We start from the raw sequence: 19,137 nt of genomic DNA, 5'->3' as shown, positions 1-19,137 counted from the left end.
ATAAGCAAGACAAAGACAAATTAAGCATACTTTCACTTACAAGTGTAGTCTAAAATAGTCAAACCCATAGAAACAGAGTAGAATTGTGGTTGCCAGGGGCTGGGAACAAGGGGGATATGGAGAGATGCAAGTGTCACTTTTGCAGATGAATGAGTTCTGGGGATCTAAAGTACAGCCATGTGACTACAGTTAGCAAGACTCTATTTTGTCATTGAAATTCGCTTAAAGGGTAGATCTTAAGTGTTGTCACCACACACGCAAAAAAATGGTAGCTCCATAAGGTGATGGATGTGGTAATTAGCTTGATTATTTCACAATGTCTACTTATATCAAAACATCACATTTTGTATCTTAAAAATAAACCATTTTTCTTTGTCAATTACACCTTAATAAAGTAGAAAAAATTGTTTCATGTAATTACACCAAAGATTTTGGAAGTTCTTCCATATCTAAGAAGTTATTCTCATTATTAATATATATATTTACAATGTTATTTCTGATCAATTATTTATTACCATCTTCCCCTACAGAAGATAATGTTCTAACTGCACTTTACCTGAACTCTGAGTACTCATAGATATAAATACATGTGTGTATGTGCACATGTGTGTGGGCACATGTGTGTGCATTGTGTGCATGTGTGTTTGTATAATTTTTCTTCTTTTTGTCATTTTTGCCCTCACCATTGCATCTCTCTTTCTCCATTTTGGGTTCTTTGTTCTCCTAACTGAATCACATCACTTAGTATTCCTTTCACTGAGTGGGAAAATAGCAAAATATCTAAGCACTTGAAGATCTGGAAATGCCTTCTTTCACTCTTGTTCTCTTTTACAAGTTAGTTGGAAACATTTTCTTATTTCAAATAAAGTGTAGGATTCAACTACAAGAAGAAAATGCATCTGACGGACAAGGACCCATCCCCCCCAAACTCTTCTTATATCTCAGAAAAACATGGCCCCACGTGGTGGGTTTAACCTGTGAGATTCAGGTCAGAATCTCCTCTTGTTTAGGGACTTGCCCCTGCTGACCCTTTCTCCTTTGTCCCTTAAAAATAATTTGGCTCCATACATATACAATTCTTCACAGACTCCTAGTTCCTGGAAAGTATTTCTCCCATCTCTTCTGGCATCTCTTTTTGTCCGGGGAGGTCGGTCCCAAGAGCTTGTCCTTCTATTGATGGTTATTTGCATTTTCTCTAGGAAGTAATTTTAGGACTTTTCGTAGGGTCCCAGGCAAGTTCTCTTCCATTTTTTTTGAGGTGAAATTCACATAAAATAAAATTGACCATTTAAAAGTGTACAATTCAGTGTAAGATATATGTTTTTAATTTACCCTTCAATTTCTCCATTTACCATGAGGGGTCAGAACACAGATGTCATTTTTAATTGTATGCCTCATGGCACAGAGTCTTTCCTTGTTTCTGTAAAAAGTTAACTCCTCATCTCATGAGCTCTTGATAGACTCCATTCTCCCTTCTTTCCTCTGACGCTTACAATAGATATGACATTGGCCCTCCTCATTCTATTGCCCAGGAATCTTAAATTCATTTTGTGGTCTGTCTGCACTGCATTCCGGAAAATTTCCTCATTTTTGTGTTCTGCTTTCATAATGGGTCTTCAGTTGTCTTGTCCTTGAGGGATGAAATTTTTTATTGTCTTCATTCTACTGAATGTTTCATCTCTAAAATTTCTAACTCATTAAAATAGTAGCCTATTCTATAAAAGTATTCCATACCTTTGCATCAAAAAATCCATTTCTCTCTTTATTTTTCATATATTTAAACACACTTGAAATTACTCTCATATTTTCCTATTGAGTCTATTCCTTGCAGGCTGTAATCACCATTAATCAGTAGCTCGTTGACCATAGCATGTTCCTCATGATTGGGATGATCCTCGACTCTCCATTCTTGTTGGAAGTCTCTGCTCCCACACACCTGATCTTCCAGAGAAGGTTTTCCCAGGGCCGACCTGGGGGTCAAGCTGACAAGGGGGGGACTGTTCCAGCTGTTCCAGCCCCAAGATGTTCACTCTGTCAAACTTAGCACCTACTAAGGTTTTTGCCATGAGGGATGGTCCAATGGGCACCTCACACTCACATGTGGGACACACACCATGGCTGACAACGCTGGATTCCATCTGTTTCAGCCCACACAGAGGAGGTTGCTTGGTGCTGACCGTGGGCTTGGGGCAGTGGGGACATATTCCAGCTCCTGCCCAGAAACACAGGGAGGGGAGCCACAGCTTCCAGCCTTCACCTGGACCCCTGATCCCTCCCTTCCTGTGAGGACCTGGAGGTTCTCTCTCCCTAGGACCCCTTGATGGCCCCAGTCACCGGTGGCCACTCACCTTTTTTCTCTATTCTTTCCTGTGATTCCCTCTCCATCTTAGGAATGCTGTTTATATTTTTGGAAAATGTATGTGGCTACATATTTCAGAAATATTTTAAGTTACATTTATCAGTGTTAGGAGCAGACAGGAGCTCTGGGGTGGGCACGGCAATAATCCACTTGACTATGGAGTCTTACCCCACGATTCCTTCATGGCCCAACTCACTCTTGTCTTAACCCGACCTGGGAGTTGTTTTATCCCTCCCATGAACCCAGTAACATTGGCTCCACAACCAATTTGCTGAGGGGGTTTCATGAGAACATACTGTCAATGATGAAACCAAGGCTCAGAGATTGGAAATTAATGTCAAGTTCATATGGCCAGTGCATGTTGCATGAATATTTAAATAAAAATCATCTTTGTCCCCCAAATCATAGCGCTAACGCACTCATTGACCCCTGAAGATAAGGACAGGACCCCAGGATGAGGAGGAGATTTTGTCCAAGGGAACAAGGGGATTGAGGAGGCAAGAATGACTCAGAGGTTTGTTTCCAGCAAGATGGGTGTGGACGTTTTTGGAAGAAACAAAGGAAGTCCATGAATTGAGCTGTGATAGAAAGAATGCCCACACTCTGGGGCCAGGAAAGGAGTGATGTTTCCTCCCCTTATTTCCCTGTATGTTTCCTTTGTGCTCATTTTCCCAATGGCCTCGACCTGAACTGTACAGTTAGATGTTGAGCGTGTGTCTCTGCTGATCTGAGCTCTGCAGGCACCAGGAAACTGCGTGTTCCCTAGAGCATCTCCAGGGCCTGGATGACCACTGTCTATGGTGAGGACCCCACAGGGATGTGCTTATGGATGAGCTGAGGATGAAGGAGACCCCATGGGGGAGGATCTAACAAGGAATGGCATGCCCTAGGTCACCCTTACCTGGAAGGGGCATCTCAGGAAGACACTGGATCTATTTGCTGCAAAGTCAGGTCCATTCGTGAGATGAATGCAGATCAGGCAGAAAATGGGGGTCAGGGGAGACACTATTTCTATTTAAAATGTCTCCAGAGAGCCTGGTACAAACTCAGCCCCAGTGTTTGGGAGGGGTATATCCTCTTCTTCTAGGGCTGCTGACATGACAACCCCGTGACTGTCTTTTCTTCCGGGTACCCAGGTCTCCACCAGCACAGCCAGAGGAACCGGCAGAAGACATCATGTCCCCCACGCTCACATTCCTGCTCTGCCTTGGTGAGATTTCAGGAGGGCGAGAACAAGCCCTAGTCTGGGAGGGACCCCACCTCACAGCCAGGCCCTGATCTGTCAGGAGACCCCAGGAATCAGGAGACTTATGGGGAGAAGAGGATTTGCTCAGGATTCAGGGGTAAATCTCTAACAGGAAACTCTCTTCCAGGGCTGAGTGTGGGACTGAGGACCTCAGAGCAGGCAGGTGAGTCTGTTCCCGGGTGTCCCAGATCCCAGCTCCTCACTGGGGACAAGGGACAACTTCCGGATACTGGGGATGGAGAACAGCGGTTTGGGGCTGAGAGATGTGGGATGGCTGGAAGAGTCTTGTGAGAGCCAGGGAACTGATGGTGGGGAATGTGTAGTGACCCAGCTTCTGATTTCCCTCCAGGGACCCTCCCTAAACCCACCATCTTGGCTGAGCCAGGCTCTCTGATCTCTCGGGGGAAGCCCGTGGCCATTTGGTGTCAGGGAACCCTGGAGGCCAAGGAGTATCTAGTGTATGGAGAGGGAAGCTCAGCGCCCTGGGACAGACAACAACCAGTGAAGCCCAAGGCCAAGGTCAGGTTCTCCATCCCACACATGGAGGAACAACATGCAGGGAGACATCGCTGTTACTATCTCAGCCCTACTGGCTGGTCAGAGCACAGCGACCCCCTGGAGCTGGTGCTGACAGATGAGAGCACACTCTGGGTCCCAGCCTCAGCTCAGGAAGGGGGTCTGCTCTCAGGGGTTTGTTCCCTCTCACAACCCAGCCGTGGGGGATATGAGGGAGCTGTGAGCCCCATTTAACACACTGCCTCCTCCTCTCCTAGGATTCTACAGAAAACCCTCCCTCTCAGCCCTGCCGAGCCCTTTGGTGACCTCAGGAGGGAACGTCACCCTCCATTGTGGCTCATGGCTGAGATTTGACAGGTTCATTCTGATTGAGGAAGGAGGACACAAGCCCTTCTGGACCCTGGACTCACAGCGACCCCTCAGGGAGCAGTTCCAGGCCCTGTTCCCTGTGGGCCCTGTCACCCCCAGTCACAGGTGGACGTTCAGATGCTATGGCTGTTACAGGTTCACTCCCCAGGTGTGCTCAGAACCCAGTGACCCCATGGAGCTACTGGTTCCAGGTAAGGACGTCCTACCCTTGCCCCATCCATATTTTAAGGCAACAGACAGGGGTCTATACTGCCAGGAGAGCCCCAGATGAGAGGGTGGGGTGAGGACAGCGAGGGGTGTCACCTGGAGCAGAGACACAGAAGGTGAGAGACAGTGAGACCTGGGATCCAGAATGGAAAAGGGGATTTATGGGAGGAATCATCCCTTACAATCTACATTAGGTCTTTCTCTCAGGTGTGTCTGGGAAGCCCTCCCTCCTGAGCCAGCAGGGCCCTATCGTGACCTCTGGACAGAAGTTAACACTCCAGTGTCTCTCTGATGTCTGCTATGACAGATTCGCTCTGTCCAAGGAGGGGGGACATGACCTCCCTCAGCCCCTCGGCCAACAGCTCCAGACCAGACGCTCTCAGGGTGATTTCCCCCTGGGTCATGTGATCTGGTCCCATGGGGGCCAGTACAGATGCTACGGTCGACACAAGCTCTCCTCCAACTGGTCAGCCCCCAGCGACCCCCTGGACATCCTGGTGGCAGGTGAGGAGCCAATGGCTTCAGTCAGGGACCCAGACTCTGCACAGACCCTGCCAGGGGAACCCCACATGGTGATGCTGGAAAGAGGGATGTGGGGTTCCCAGGGAGGGAGGGAGACAGAGAGATGGGATGGGCAGGGAGAGACTAAGAGAAAAAAAAGACAGATGGAGATGAGTTTCCTCAGAGAGACGCCTGGGGACTCTCAGTCCAGAATAGGATACAGCCCCTCACTCGCCTTTCCTCTCTCTAGGACTACTCGATGACACACCTGCCCTCTCGGTGCTACCAGGCCCCACAGTGGCCTCAGGAGAGAATGTGACCCTGCTGTGTCAGACACAGAGCCGGAGGGACACTTTCCTTCTGTCCAAGGAGGGGGCAACGGCTCCCCCCCTGCGTCTTAGATCAAAGTACCAAGCTCAGCAGTACCAGGCGCAGTTCTCCATGAGTCCTGCAACCTCAGCACATGCGGGGATGTACAGGTGTTACAGCTCATGCAATACCTCCCCCTACGAGTTGTCACACCCCAGTGACCCCCTGGAACTCATGGTCTCAGGTGAGAGGCGCCGAATCCGTTCTTTCTCAGTCACTCAGCTCAGGGCCTTGTCCCCGAGAGAACTCTGGGGTGGGATGGGAATGAGGGGGCCCCAAGGGAGGGTCACCCAGAGAGGGATCTGTCCCTCAAAGTATAGGAGGAAAACCGGGCCCTCCCATGCCGGCCCCTTCCCACGACACCATCACCAGAATCCTCCATGTGGGTGGAGGGAGAGACTTGGGGACCACAGGGCAGAGGAAGGATAATTGTGTGAGCAGAGATGGGGTCTCTGGGGGAAGCTCCAGCCCCTCATCTCCTCTCGTCCGTTCTCTCAGGACACTCTGGGGATCCCACCTCCCCACCCACAGAACACAACTTAATGGCTGGTGAGTCACAGGGGCGTCTGTCCAGAGAGCTCACAGTTTCTCCAGGCCTGTCTCTCGAGACTCAGCTGATCTGACTCCTAGTTCCTCTCTCAGCACAGCTTGTCTCCAGGGGGCTGGGAGTCGGGCAGAGATGGGGGGTCCACAGGGCTCCAGGGCTGTGAGGCTGGTGGATGGTGGGTGGGGTGGTCATGGCAGAGGGAGATGTTGGGTCTCAGCCTGGGAGAGGCTCAGCCTTGTGAAATGGAGAGAAGTGCCCCCCTCACCCCTATCCTGACCCCCAGGAGGCTCTGAGGACCGACTCTCCACAACGGAGTCAGGCCTGTGGAAGGGTAAGAGATGGACTCTGTGGGGAGTGGTGGGTGGGCCCATGGGGGCGAGGGCTGAGTTAAGACATCAGGAGACTCTGGCTTAAACATACCTCCCCTGTCTGGGCCTCAGTTTCTCCAAGTGTAAAGGAGAGAATTGTGACCCAGAGCTTAGACTCCCTGTCAGTTCTGACTATGGCTCTGATCTCCTGGGAGAGGAAGCCTCACAGGGAAGCCCCCCAGCACGTGATTTTATGGGGGCTTGTCCCTTCTGCAGCAGTGATGGCGACATTTTACAGAGGAGGGAGGGGCTGGACAAGGGTCCATGGTGTTCAGGTCCTTTCCCTTCAGCTCAGGGTGCTCAGCTGGAGTGGAAAGAGCAAGGGAGGAAGTCAGCTCCACCGGGTCAGTATCCAGTTTGGCAGCTCCCTCCCTGGGGCCCTGAGCAGCTCATTTCTCTTCTTTGAGGCTCACTTCTTCCTGTTTAAAGCTCCCATCCTGCTCACAGGCCTGCGGTGACATTAGGTTAAATGAGGGGCCCAGGCATTACAGAGCTCAGGAAGGGTAGAGCTCCCATCCCAGCCCAGACCTTCCCATGGAGCTTCATGGCCCTGCACAGTGGGGGACAGATCCCTGGAGAGATGCAAAGTCCACCTCAGGCAGCCCACCCTCCCCCAGATCCTTGGTGTGTGGGGGACAGGGAGTTGATAAGGAAGAATGTTCAGCTGCATATGATACACTGGGACAGGCCCTGTCTACCGATGAGGAGCCCGGGAACAAGAGGCTGGTGGTCACCTGGGGGCAGCATGATGAGAGCACAGGGAACCCACAGCTCTGTGTTCGAGTTTCAGCTTTCCCACTTCAGGCTGGGTGACTTGGGCAGATGATTTGCCTCTCTGTGCCTCAGTTTCCTTCTCTGGGAAATGGGCGGGTGGGGATGGAAATCATATGTTGTGAGATTGTTGTGAGTTGGAGGAGATGAATGCAGAGACCACAGCACATGTCTGACACATATTAGGTGCTCAAGTAAATGGCAGCAGTGGCTCAATCATGACATCACATGTGCCCAAGGTCTCAAACCGTACCAGAACGTTCTGATCGGGATCTCTGTGGCCTTCGTCCTGCTTCTCTTCCTCTTCCTTCTCCTCCTCATCCGACATCGACGACAGGGCAAATGCAGGACATCAGGTGAGTAGGGAACAAGGAGACCCAGGTCACAGGAGGAGGGGGGCTTAGGGCACCAGCCAGTGGGAAACCAAATAGATGGGAAGTCCAGCCTAGAAAGACTTTTCCAGAATCTCAAATCAGAAATCCAAAACAAAACACTTCATTTCAGCACAGGTATACACATTAAGGTATTTTCATCTTTTCAATCTCATGAAATATTGAAACATACACACAAGTCTCTGTTAAGTTTTCCTTCTTTTCTCCCAAATCACATGTGGAGGGTGGGTGGTCATAACCTCCCAGGGCTGAGACTCTGTCTGTCTTGACTCTGCCCAGAGACAGGCTGGTCTCCAAATTCTTGTGGGGGCTGCAAACCCAGAGCCCAAGGACAGAGGCCTGTTCATCAGGTCATTATCACCCCGAAGACCCCAGACTCACACCCCACCCTCAGCCCCATCTCTGTCTTTAACACTCCCATCTCCTCCCCCAGCTCCAGCCCAGCTGCTGACACCCAGGAAGAGACCCTCTGCGAGAGGAAGAGGAGGGTCTGCCCTGGGGGTGGGCACAGAGATTTCAGTAGGCCATGAGGGGATAGGCTAGGAGAATCTCAGGATTTGGGGTGAGAAGGACTGAAATCCCCTGAGTGATCTCGGCCATCTCCTCACCCGTGGACTTCAGTGGCCCATCTGGGAGCAGAGGGGGCTGCAGCCCTGAGAGACCTCAGGGAATCCTGACAAGAGACACACTCCCTGTTCTGCCCCAGCAGATGCTGCCGTGAAGAGCACACAGCCTGAGGAGGGGGTGGAGCTGCACCCTCAGGTGAGACCCCTGCCCTGTCCAGGCCACCAGGGACCTTCCTGTTGTCAAACTTCATCCAATGGACACTTGGCTGTCCCCGTATCACCCAGCTCTCAGCAGCGTCCCACACTGACCTCTCCTCTCGGGCACCTGGGGCATCCTGCTGTGACTTCACTTTTGTTTTCTGTGACTACATGGTCCCCTTTCCTGATTCCTCTTCCTCTATCTGATCTTCTGGTTGTTGGACTCATCCCCAGGTCTCAAGAGGATATATGAATTAGTGAATGACCCACAAGTTCCCTAGGCTCCCCTTCATTCATTCACCCAACAGTGTACACAAGGAGCTCACTGTTTAACCGGCTCCATTCTTGTGCTGCAGGTACAGCAGTGAGAAAAACTTTCTCCACACTCCTTAGCTCACCTTGTGGGTGAGAGACAACATGCAAATATGCAGGTAGCATCCTGTAGTGCAAAGTGCTGTTAAGGAAAATAAAGTAAGAAAAGGGGATAGAGTGCACGGTGGGGGAAGAGGAAACAGCAAGTGCAACGATCCTGAGGTAGCAACATGCTTTTTCAGGAAAATGGGCTGTGTGGCACCAGCCAAGTGCGTGGGAGATAGCATGTTGGGATAAGAATCTGAACTCAGAAAGCATTCAGATGTCCAAGGTTAGGAAGTCCCTGAAGATTCCATTAAGGAAGTGACTTCACTGTGTTACAGTGTGGACAATTTACTGGAGGAGGTCAGCACTGGGATCCAGGAGACACTGTTTCTGTCCCTCTGTCTCCTTCTATCAGGGCCCTCAGGAAATGAAGAACACCCAAGTGAGCCACTCCAGATCAAGAGTCAGACAGGGGGTAGCCACCTCTCCTTCCCCCGTGTCAGAGGAATCACCAGAAGTAAAAGACAGGCAGATGGACAGACAGATGGGTCCCATCCTCTCCTGGATCCCAGGCTGCCCCCACCCCAACCACATAACTATACCCCGACTCTCCCTTGCTCCAGGCTGCTGCGTCTGATGTCCCCCAGGACGTGATCTATGCCCAGCTGAACCACTTGACCCTCGGACGGGAGACAACTCCTCGGAGGGAGACTGCAGGGACCCCAGAAGACACAGGAGCTGCCTGCAGTGAACACCTCCTAATGACCCCCATCCTACCTGGACTCCTAACGTGGACACCAGGAGCTTCTGAGACTCCTTGAGAGTGACCTGATTCTGCTGTCTGAAAGCTGATATTCCCACATTTTGGAAATGAAGCAAGAGACATTTCTGTAATCCATGAGTGAAATGAGAAATCCCAAACCAAAGTGAGAGAGGGTTTTAAAAAATATTATAATGTAAATATTACATATCAAACCTATGAAGTTGGAAAATTAAAAATGATGGATGCTTATATTAGAAAAGAAAAGCCTAAAAATCATTGATCTAAGGTATTATATCAAAATTTAGAGAAAGAACTCCAGATGAATCTAAATGAATGTAGAAGGAGAGAAATGATAAGATGACTAGCTACTAACGAGGACAAACAAAAAACAGAAAAAACAATAAAGCCAAAAAAGTTCCATCTTGAAAACATTAGCCAAACTTATAAGATCTAGTCAAAATAACCAAGAAAAAAAAAGGAGAAGGCACACATTTCTAATCTGAGGAATGAAATTTCAGACAGCACTACAAATCCAATAGACTTTTAAAAAGGTAGTAACAGAACATTAAAAGCAATTCGATGCCAGTATATTGGAAAATGTAGATAAAATGGACATCTTCAAAGGTAAAATTTACTAAATGGACAAAAGAATAAATAAAACATAGGTACAACTTATATATGCATTAAATTCATTGACACTGTAATTGAAAATTATCCCACAATTGAGCTATATGGAATCTAAAAAGGTCAGAGAGAAATAGAGCATAGAATGGTGGTTACCAGGGGTTGGGGGTTAGGGGAAATGGGGAGATGTTGGTCAAAGGGCACAAACTACCAATTGTAAGATTAATGAGTCCTGGTGATCGTACGCACAGCATGGTGGTTATAGCTAATCAGACTGTGTCATATTTTTTAATGTTGTTAAGACAGTAGATCTTCAATGTTCTCACTAACAAAAAAGATCTGGCTGCAAAGTGAGCAGGTGCAGGTGCTACCTAGTGCTGTGGTGGTAATCATTTTCACTGTATTAGTGTAGCAGTTCAGAAGGCTTCATCTGTGCTTTCTTCCAAACATTTATCCAGCTATGACAAACACGCACACACCCCCAAAACCTACACTAAATTTTCCTAAGAATATAAAAAGAACCGGGATTCGCCGGTTGGGATCCCGGGTGTGGACATGGCACCACTTGGCAAAAGCCGTGCTGTGGTAGGCGTCCCACATATAAAGTAGAGGAAGACGGGCATGGACATTAGCTCAGGGCCAGTCTTCCTCAGCAAAAAGAGGAGGACTGGCATGAGTTAGCTCAGGGCTACTCTTCCTCAAAAACAAAAAAAGTTATTACATTATGACCGCACTGAGGTTTTGTGGGGGGAGGGGGTTTTGGAAAGATAGAGTAGCTTAAAATTCAAAAACTCCTTCAGTATAATGCAACACATTAGCAGAATAAGTTTTTTTTAAAAAGGGATCATTTGACAGATGCAGGCAAGCTTCTGATAAAACAGACCAGCAAGTCGCAATCAAAATAAAAAGTCATCAGAAATAAGAGAGTTTCCTACAAGTTACAAAGACCTTTTTAAAACTCAGCGCTAGACATCACTTTTAATTGTGAGGACTCGAACTTGTGGAAAAATATACTAACAATATTAAAAACAATTTCATGCCAGTCTCCCCCTGTGAATGGGAATCATCCAAGTGTTCCCTATGAGCACATCTATTCAGATGGCGCTGGAGGAACCAACCAATTAAATAAAACAAATCAAAGTGATAACCACTGAAATGGGTAAGAATAATATTATACTGCTCAGAGAATACACAGTTGTGTGCATAGAAAATCCAATCAAAAATAGTATAAAGATGTATTACTCAAAGTTAAAAGAAATTTTCCTATATCACTGGATTCAAGGCCAATATATAGAAGTCAATAGCATTTCAGATTTCCAGTTCTGGAGCAAGATGAAGTAGATGCATGTCTTCCTATTCCTTGCCTTCATATCAGTGAGCCTGATTTGATACTTCTGACCTCCAGAATGGTAAGGTAATAAATCTTTGTTGTTTTAAACCATTCAGAATGTGGTAATTTGTCACAGCAGCAATGAGAAAATAACATAGCCACTTAAATTTTCTTTAGGTTAGTGTTTGTATAGTACATTTATAATCTTTCTGCTTTGTTAACCCGCCAAAATATACACAACATAAAATTTACAATTTTGATGATTATTAAAGTGTACAGTTCAGTAGCATTAAACAATTTCCCATGTTGCGCAGAAATCACCACTATCCATTTCCAGAGCATTTCCATTATCCCAAACTGGGGTTCTGTACCCATTAAACTAGAACTCCCTATGTCCCCTGACCACCAGCCCCTGGTGACCTCTCTTCTACTTACTTCCTGTCTCTAGGGATTTGGTTAATCAAGGCAATTCATAGAAGTGAAATCACACAACATGGGACCTTTGCTGTCTGGTTTATTTCACATAGCATAATTTCTCAGGGTCACCCACATTGTTTATTCTTTTACCTTTAACCTATTTACTATATTACATTAGAAGTGAACTTTTTCTGGACTGCATATGATAGTGTCTTGTTTGTAGTTGTTTTCCTTAAAACAATCTTACAATCTCTGTCTTTTAATTTCTCCGTTTAGGTCATTTATATGTGATGTAATTACTAACAGATTGTTAAGTTTACTATTTCTCTTTATTTTTTTATGTTTCTCTACTCTATTGTTTGTTCTATTTTCCCTTTCATCCCTTTTCTTCACTTTAAAAAACATTTTTAGTATTTCATTTTAGTTTCTCCTTTAGTGTTTTAAATATACTTCATTGAATGCTGTCTACATGGCTGTGCTAGATATTACGATATACACACCTAACTTTATTTTTTTTTAATTTTTATTTTTTTCGGATGGTATCATAATTCAAATTCTGTATACATTACATCATGTTCACCACCCGAACACTAGTTATAGTGCATCTCCTCACATGTGACCCTAATCACCCCTTTTGCCCTCCCTCCTCCCCTCTTCCCCAAAGGTAACCACCAGTCCAACCTCCAATGCTATGTGGGGGTTTTTTTGTCATTTTTATCTTCTACTTATGAGTGAGATCGTATGGTATTTGACTTTCTCCCTCTGACTTATTTCACTCAGCATAATACCCTCAAGGTCCATCCATGTTGTCACAAATGGCCGGATTTCATCATTTCTTATGGCTGAGTAGTAGTCCATCGTGTATAAATACCACATCTTCTTTATCCATTCGTCCCTTGGTGGGCACCTAGGTTGCTTCCAAGTCTTGGCTATTGTGTATAATGCCACAATGAACATAGGGGTGCAAGTATCTTTATGCCTTTGTGTTTTCAACTTCTTTGGATAAATACCCAGCAGTGGAATAGCTGGATCATCTGGTAGATCTATCCTTAATTTTCTGAGGATACTCCAAACTGCTTTCCATAGTGGCTGCACCAGTTTGCACTGCCACCAGCAGTGAGCAAGGGTTCCCTTCTCTCCACATCCTCTCCAACATTTGTTGTTTCCTGTCTTGTTAATTATAGCCATTCTGACCGGAGTGAGGTGATACCTCGTTGTAGTTTTGATTTGCATTTCCCTGATAGTTAATGATGTTGATACTTAAGCATGTACCTGTAGAAAATGTGTACATATGCAGCAGGATCCTTTCACAAGGACATTGACAGGAGAGTTTTCCCTATTAACCAAAATCATTTTGAAATTACGTGCACCAAAAACGAGAAGAGAAAATTTGGTGTTCTATCTAGAAAATCAAATATTAAATGCCAAAGAAAATGCACAAACTAAATATCCAAATGGTCGTGTATATCCGTCTTCAAACATGGTAGTAAATAAATGTAAGAAGATTGTAAAAACTATTTGCTTAAGACAGTCCCATACACCTAAAGTTTAAAAGCAGGCATCACATATTATTTATGAATGTATACCTAAGATAAATCCTACAAAGGAAAGAAAAGAATTCTGTGAAATCCATGATAGTGTTTGCAAATAAGGCAATGTTAGATGGTTTTGTTCAAGATGGAAACCACAGACTCTTCTGGAATACCGGCAATCTTTTCTTGACTTTCATTTGATGACTCATAAGTCTACTTGTCATTACTGATAGATAGTGCTCTTCTATTCTATAAACTATCTTTATTTGCCATACAATTTAGTTAGTTGGATGACAGCCACATCCTACTAGTGCTAATTCCTAACAAAGTAGCTTTAGATCAGTTATAGCAAACACTTCACAAATTGTCATTGTGTTTTCCTCAAGCATGACTTCCAACAGCCTGATCACACTCATCTCAGTGCAAGCAGACAATGAGGGGCATTCCAGGTGAGAAGCTGGGCCTCTAAACAAATATTTTGGCCAAAAGCAGAAAATATGCACTTAAGAATTTAAAAAGAATTCTTTTGAGTTTCTGATTCTATCATGAACCAAGATTCTCAATTGGGGTGGAGCCCCCTTATGTAGACTGGGGTGATTTCAGGGATGGGATTCAACCACATCAGACATTGGTTTGGAGTCATACTCATGGGGGTGACCAAGATTGAAGCATAATCAAGATGCCTGGTCTTTTTTTGGACCCTGCTGAGGGGGAAGCAGATAAAGGTAATGGTATAGAAACAGCTCTCCTTTCCTACAGAAAACATCTGTCAGAAGTTGTCATGTGCCGTGTTCTATGAATACATTCTGTATGATTCTGTATGCTTCCCTCATCTTCACTGAACAAGACAAGCTGGGCCGGGGCAGTGCTTGGGTCTTCACATGCTCCCCCTATATTTTCTGGAGTGGAAGTGGTGTGGACCTCAGAGAAATCAGCCCAGACCTAATTCTAGGACAACACAGTCCTCATGGCACACAGTAGCCATGATCCCTGTCAAATGGGGATCTTTACCTACCTGCTTTCTTTTTCCCAGAATTCTAAACACTCCCACCCACTTCAGCTAAGACTTTACATCTCTCAGCTCTATCCTCTCACTTCACCTCCTTGGGGTCAACCTTCTATGATGCTCAAATGAGTTATGATACTCTGTTATCTAATCCCCAGTCTCCAAGGATTTATTCCACGTAGCACATGGCATTGTGTATACTTACATAACCTTTATAATTAATTACTTTATGGCCATCACATCCCAAGACTAGTAGGGATCAGAGAACAAGATCCCTGTGAGTTACACACATATTTTAGTTTTCATGCTTGGTACATTGTATGAAATGTAGTTGACTCTTGTAGATATACTTTGACAGAATGGAGGTGTGAATAGATGGTAAATAAAAATACAGGGAGAAAAAGTTTTATTTATTTCACATGCACACAGGCACACTTAGTGCAACCTGTAGTAAAGCAAGCCAGCATCCATCCCTCTGCCTTCCTCTTTCGTTTTTGTAAATTTGGTCCCTCTCTCAGTTCTCTAGACCAAGTTTTCCCAGTCTTCCATTCCACTCAGCTGAGACATAATAAGGTAACTACTAAAATGAGCCAATCAAAAGCAAAAACAAAATCATGGACATAGGATGGGATACACAATTTGGGTGCACAGAGCAAAATGAAAACTCAGGGCCTGATGTTCATATTTCAAGACGATGACAGCAGAGCATTAACTCAGCTTGGAGTCCTGTCTGATCACACAGCTCACCACCCATGAAGCCAGCTCTGTATGGAGCAACAGGCAATCCAGTGATTGCACATTGTGGTACTGACTGGAATTTTCTGAGAGCTTCCTGGTTGCTGGAACTTGGGCTGAGTGCTGCACACATCCCATCACTGAGTCTTCACCACTTAACTGTTAGGTAGAGGTCATCTCCTCCTTTGTAAAGATCATCTCAGTCTCATGAAGTAATTTGCCTGTAACACACTAGATTGGGGCAACCACCTATTTACAAAGAGGTCTGGCTCTAAGCTCTTGTCCGTTCTATCTTGAAGCTTCTCAAATGATTCCTACCCAAGCCTTTTCCTGAGTATCTAGCAAGACCCTCACTCCAAGCTTCTTGGTCCTGGTCCCTCTCTTACTCACAGTCTCTGTAATTTCAAGGAAGGCAGCTGTGTGAAGCAGAAGCCAAACTCCGTAATCTTGGTGATCTTGATTCCAGTCATAGATGGAAACTTACTAGAGGTTTGACATTGAAGAACAGACATAGTATCACTATGGCTTGGTGTTGTCATCAAAACTGGAGATGATATTTGAGTGGTGGAGAGGTTATAACAGAAGAACAGCTCCAAAGGCAGGCCCTGAAATAATTGATACTCCACAAAGAGTAGCTCCTTCCTTTAGATTGTCCTTCTGGAAAAGAGAAAAATGTAGAGCACCTTGAAAAGTGGCTCCCATTTCTTCCAGGGCTCTTCCTTAACCAAGATCCCAAATTTGTGGGCCTTGTTTCCACAGCAGTGAGCATGTGACCATCCATGTCTGGAGAATGGCTATGCTCTGAGTTCTAGGATTTCCAGGCACCATGAGATCCCAGAACAAGACAGCAGTCCCCAGTCACTGCACATGCACAGTGACTGCAGGCATTGCAAATGCTCCCAACAGAAAGTGCCCCTGAAGGTGGTGGTGACAGATCAGGGGCCTCCATAGCTCACTCTCTCACTTTCTGCTTCTCTCTTTAGCTGGACACAGACTTGTGTTCCCACATAGACCCATCTGTACTTGGCCCCATCACAGTACTATAGGGGTCAGACCTGAGTCACAGTCTTGCTGAGTTTCATAAAAATATCTCTATAAGATGATCAATAGCATTCAGACAGCAAGGCAACATGCAGCTTTGTGAAGTTTTCAATGTAAGCAATAATTTGGTCCTTACATAAATCTCATGAGGAAATTACAAATACCGTTTACATTTACATGATGAGAAAGTCAAGGTTCTGAGATCCAGCAAGATGTTCAGACTCACAAAGCCAGAGAGTGGAAAATCCAGGAAGGAGGCCAGGATGCCAGATACCACAGCTCAGTCTTGCAAACACTATACATTTCCTCCTTCTGTTAGTTTCTTAGAGCTGTCATAACATTACCACAAACTGGATAGATTAAAATTTATCCTATTACATTTGTGGAGACTAGAAGTCCACAATGAAGGTATCAGCAAGTCCATGCTCACTATGCAGGCTCTAGGGAAAAGTCCTTCCTTGCCTTATATTAGCTTTTGTTGGCTCCAGGCTCTCCTAGACTTATGACAACACAACTCCAATCTCTGCTTCCATCTCCACATAGCCGACATCTCCGCATGTGTCCCCACCTTCATGTGACTTTCACTTTATGTGCCTATTCTCTGCTTTTAATAAGGACAGCTGAAATATTAGAGTAGGGACTGTCCTAATTCAGTATGACTTCATCATAACTTTATTAAATGTGCAAAGGCCCTATTTCCAAAAAAAATAACATTCCCAGGTACTGGCACTAAGGACTTCAATATATCACTTTAAGTGCCACCACGAGCATCCTTAAGACCATCCATAAGAAAATATACATAAAAATTAATTTATTAAAGAAAGCACAACATTTATACACTGCAGAGTTTTTTTTTCTTTTAACCTGCTGAAGGAAATTTGAAAAGACCTAAATCAGTAGAAAGACATCCCAGGATCATGGCTTGGAAGATTTAACCCTGTAGAAATGACAATACTCTTCTAGGCAATCTACAGAATCAGTGAAACACGTATGAAAATTCCAAAGGCCATCTCTGCAGAAATTAAACAGTTATTTCTCTAATTCAAGATGATTCTAAAAGACCCACAATGGCCAAAAAGAAAATCTTGAAAAAGAAAAAGAAGAGCAAAGTTGGAGAACTCACACTTCCTATTTTGAAAATTACTACAAATCCCCAGTAATCACAGCAGCGTGGTGTTGGCATGAGGACAGACATATAGCTGCATGGAATAAAATTTAAGGACGAGATAAACCCATACATATGAGCAATTGGCTATTGGTGAAGGTACCAAGATCACTCAATGGGGAAAGAATAGTCTTTTCAACAAATTGCATTGAGAAAACTGGATGTCCCCCTGCAAAAGAAGAAAGCTAGACTCTTAGCCAATGCAAAAATTTGCACAAAATGGTTGAAGAGCTAAGATTATAAAACTCTCAGAGAAAAAATAAATCTTCATAAACTTAGACTTGGCAATAATTTTTTAGACATGATACCGAAAGGACATGCAGCAAAAGAAAAACAAATACATGAACTGTTTCATCAATATTTAAAATATACGTGCACTAAAAAATATTATCAAGAGGGTAAAAGATAACCTACAAAATGGAAAAAAGGGGCTGGTCCCATGGCTGAGTGGTTAAGTTAGTGCGTTCTACTTTGGTGGCCCAGGGTTTCGCTGGTTTGGATCCTGGGCACAGACATGGCACCATTTGTGGGCCACGCTGAGGCTGCGTCTCACATGCCACAGCTAGGACTCACAACTAAAATATATACAACTATGTACTGGGGGGATTTGGAGAGACAAAGCAGAAAAAAAAAAAAAAGAAGATTGGCAACAGTTGTTAGCCCAGGTGCCAACCTTTAAAAACAAACTGGAAAAAAAAAATTACAAGTCATATATCTAATAAGGACCTAATATTCACAATATATAAAGAATATCTTTAATTCAACAATAAAAAGACCCAATTAAAAAAACAGCTCAACGGGGGCCAGCACGTTCCACTTCAGCAGCCCGGGGTTGGCTGGTTCGGATCCCAGGTGGGGACATGGCATCGCTTGTCAAGCCATGCTGTGGTAGGCGTCCCACATATAAAGTAGAGGAAGATGGGCATAGATGTTAGCTCAGGGCCAGTCTTCCTCAGAGAAAAGAGGAGGATTGGCAGCAGTTAGCTCAGGGCTAATCTTCCTCAAAAAAGAAATAAACAGCCCAACGGCTTGAATAGACATTTCTACAAAGAAGACATATAAATGCAGAGCAAGCATATGAAAGCTGGTCAACTCCCTAGTCATTAGGGAAATGCAAATAAACCACAATGAGATACCAATTCACACGCAGCAGATGAGCCATAATTTGAAAAAAATGACATGTTGATGAGAATGTGGGTGGAGAAGTCTGAACCCACATGCTTTGTTTATGGGAATGTGAAATGGTTTAGCCACTGTGGAAAGCAGTCTGTCAGGTCCTTAAAAAGTTAGACTCAAATTTGCCTTCTGACCTAGAAATTCTCCATCTACATCTCACTTTTAGTAATGCAAGTTTAGTAAGTTCTAGGTATCTGCCCTACAGCTGTGTGACTATATTTAGCAATACCATACTGTGCATGACAATTTGTAAAGAGGGTAGATCTCAAGCTAAGTGTTTTTACCACAATGAAAAAAAAGGAAATAAAAAAACTTCAGACAAGTATTTGAACAAACACTAATGCAAACGTGCTCGTAGAAGAACTGTTCACAATAGAGAAAAAGTGACAACAGCCTAAATGTCCATCAACTGATGAATGGAAAAACAGCAAAAACAAATGTGTAAATTGTCTCCAACTAGTGCTTTTGCTCAAAGTACAGAAATAGAATTCCCAGTATCAGATGAAGAATTATTGTCTGGGGGACAAGAGGTGGTGAGGGGTCATAAATGACTCAGAGGTTTTCTTGGAAAGTGATGAAGAG

General features: G+C 44.9%; 1 protein-coding gene across 1 annotated transcript in view; it reads left to right on the top strand.

Annotated features, from left to right (window-relative positions):
• The first annotated feature begins 3,535 nt into the window (after positions 1-3,535).
• LOC124251409 (leukocyte immunoglobulin-like receptor subfamily B member 3) overlaps positions 3,536-19,137 on the top strand; it is a 28,116-nt gene continuing 12,514 nt past the window's right edge. Inside the window, exons 1-6 of the mRNA XM_046684175.1 lie at positions 3,536-3,569; positions 3,733-3,768; positions 3,955-4,237; positions 4,377-4,681; positions 4,905-5,201; positions 5,449-5,751. Coding sequence (XP_046540131.1) covers positions 3,536-3,569; positions 3,733-3,768; positions 3,955-4,237; positions 4,377-4,681; positions 4,905-5,201; positions 5,449-5,751 — 1,258 coding nt within the window. The remainder of the gene's footprint in view (positions 3,570-3,732; positions 3,769-3,954; positions 4,238-4,376; positions 4,682-4,904; positions 5,202-5,448; positions 5,752-19,137) is intronic.

The sequence above is a fragment of the Equus quagga genome, chromosome 13, assembly GCF_021613505.1.
Source record: "Equus quagga isolate Etosha38 chromosome 13, UCLA_HA_Equagga_1.0, whole genome shotgun sequence".
Classification (NCBI taxonomy): Eukaryota; Metazoa; Chordata; class Mammalia; order Perissodactyla; family Equidae; genus Equus; species Equus quagga.
Note: the sequence above shows the minus strand (reverse complement) of the source record. Positions and strands in the feature narration are given on the sequence as shown.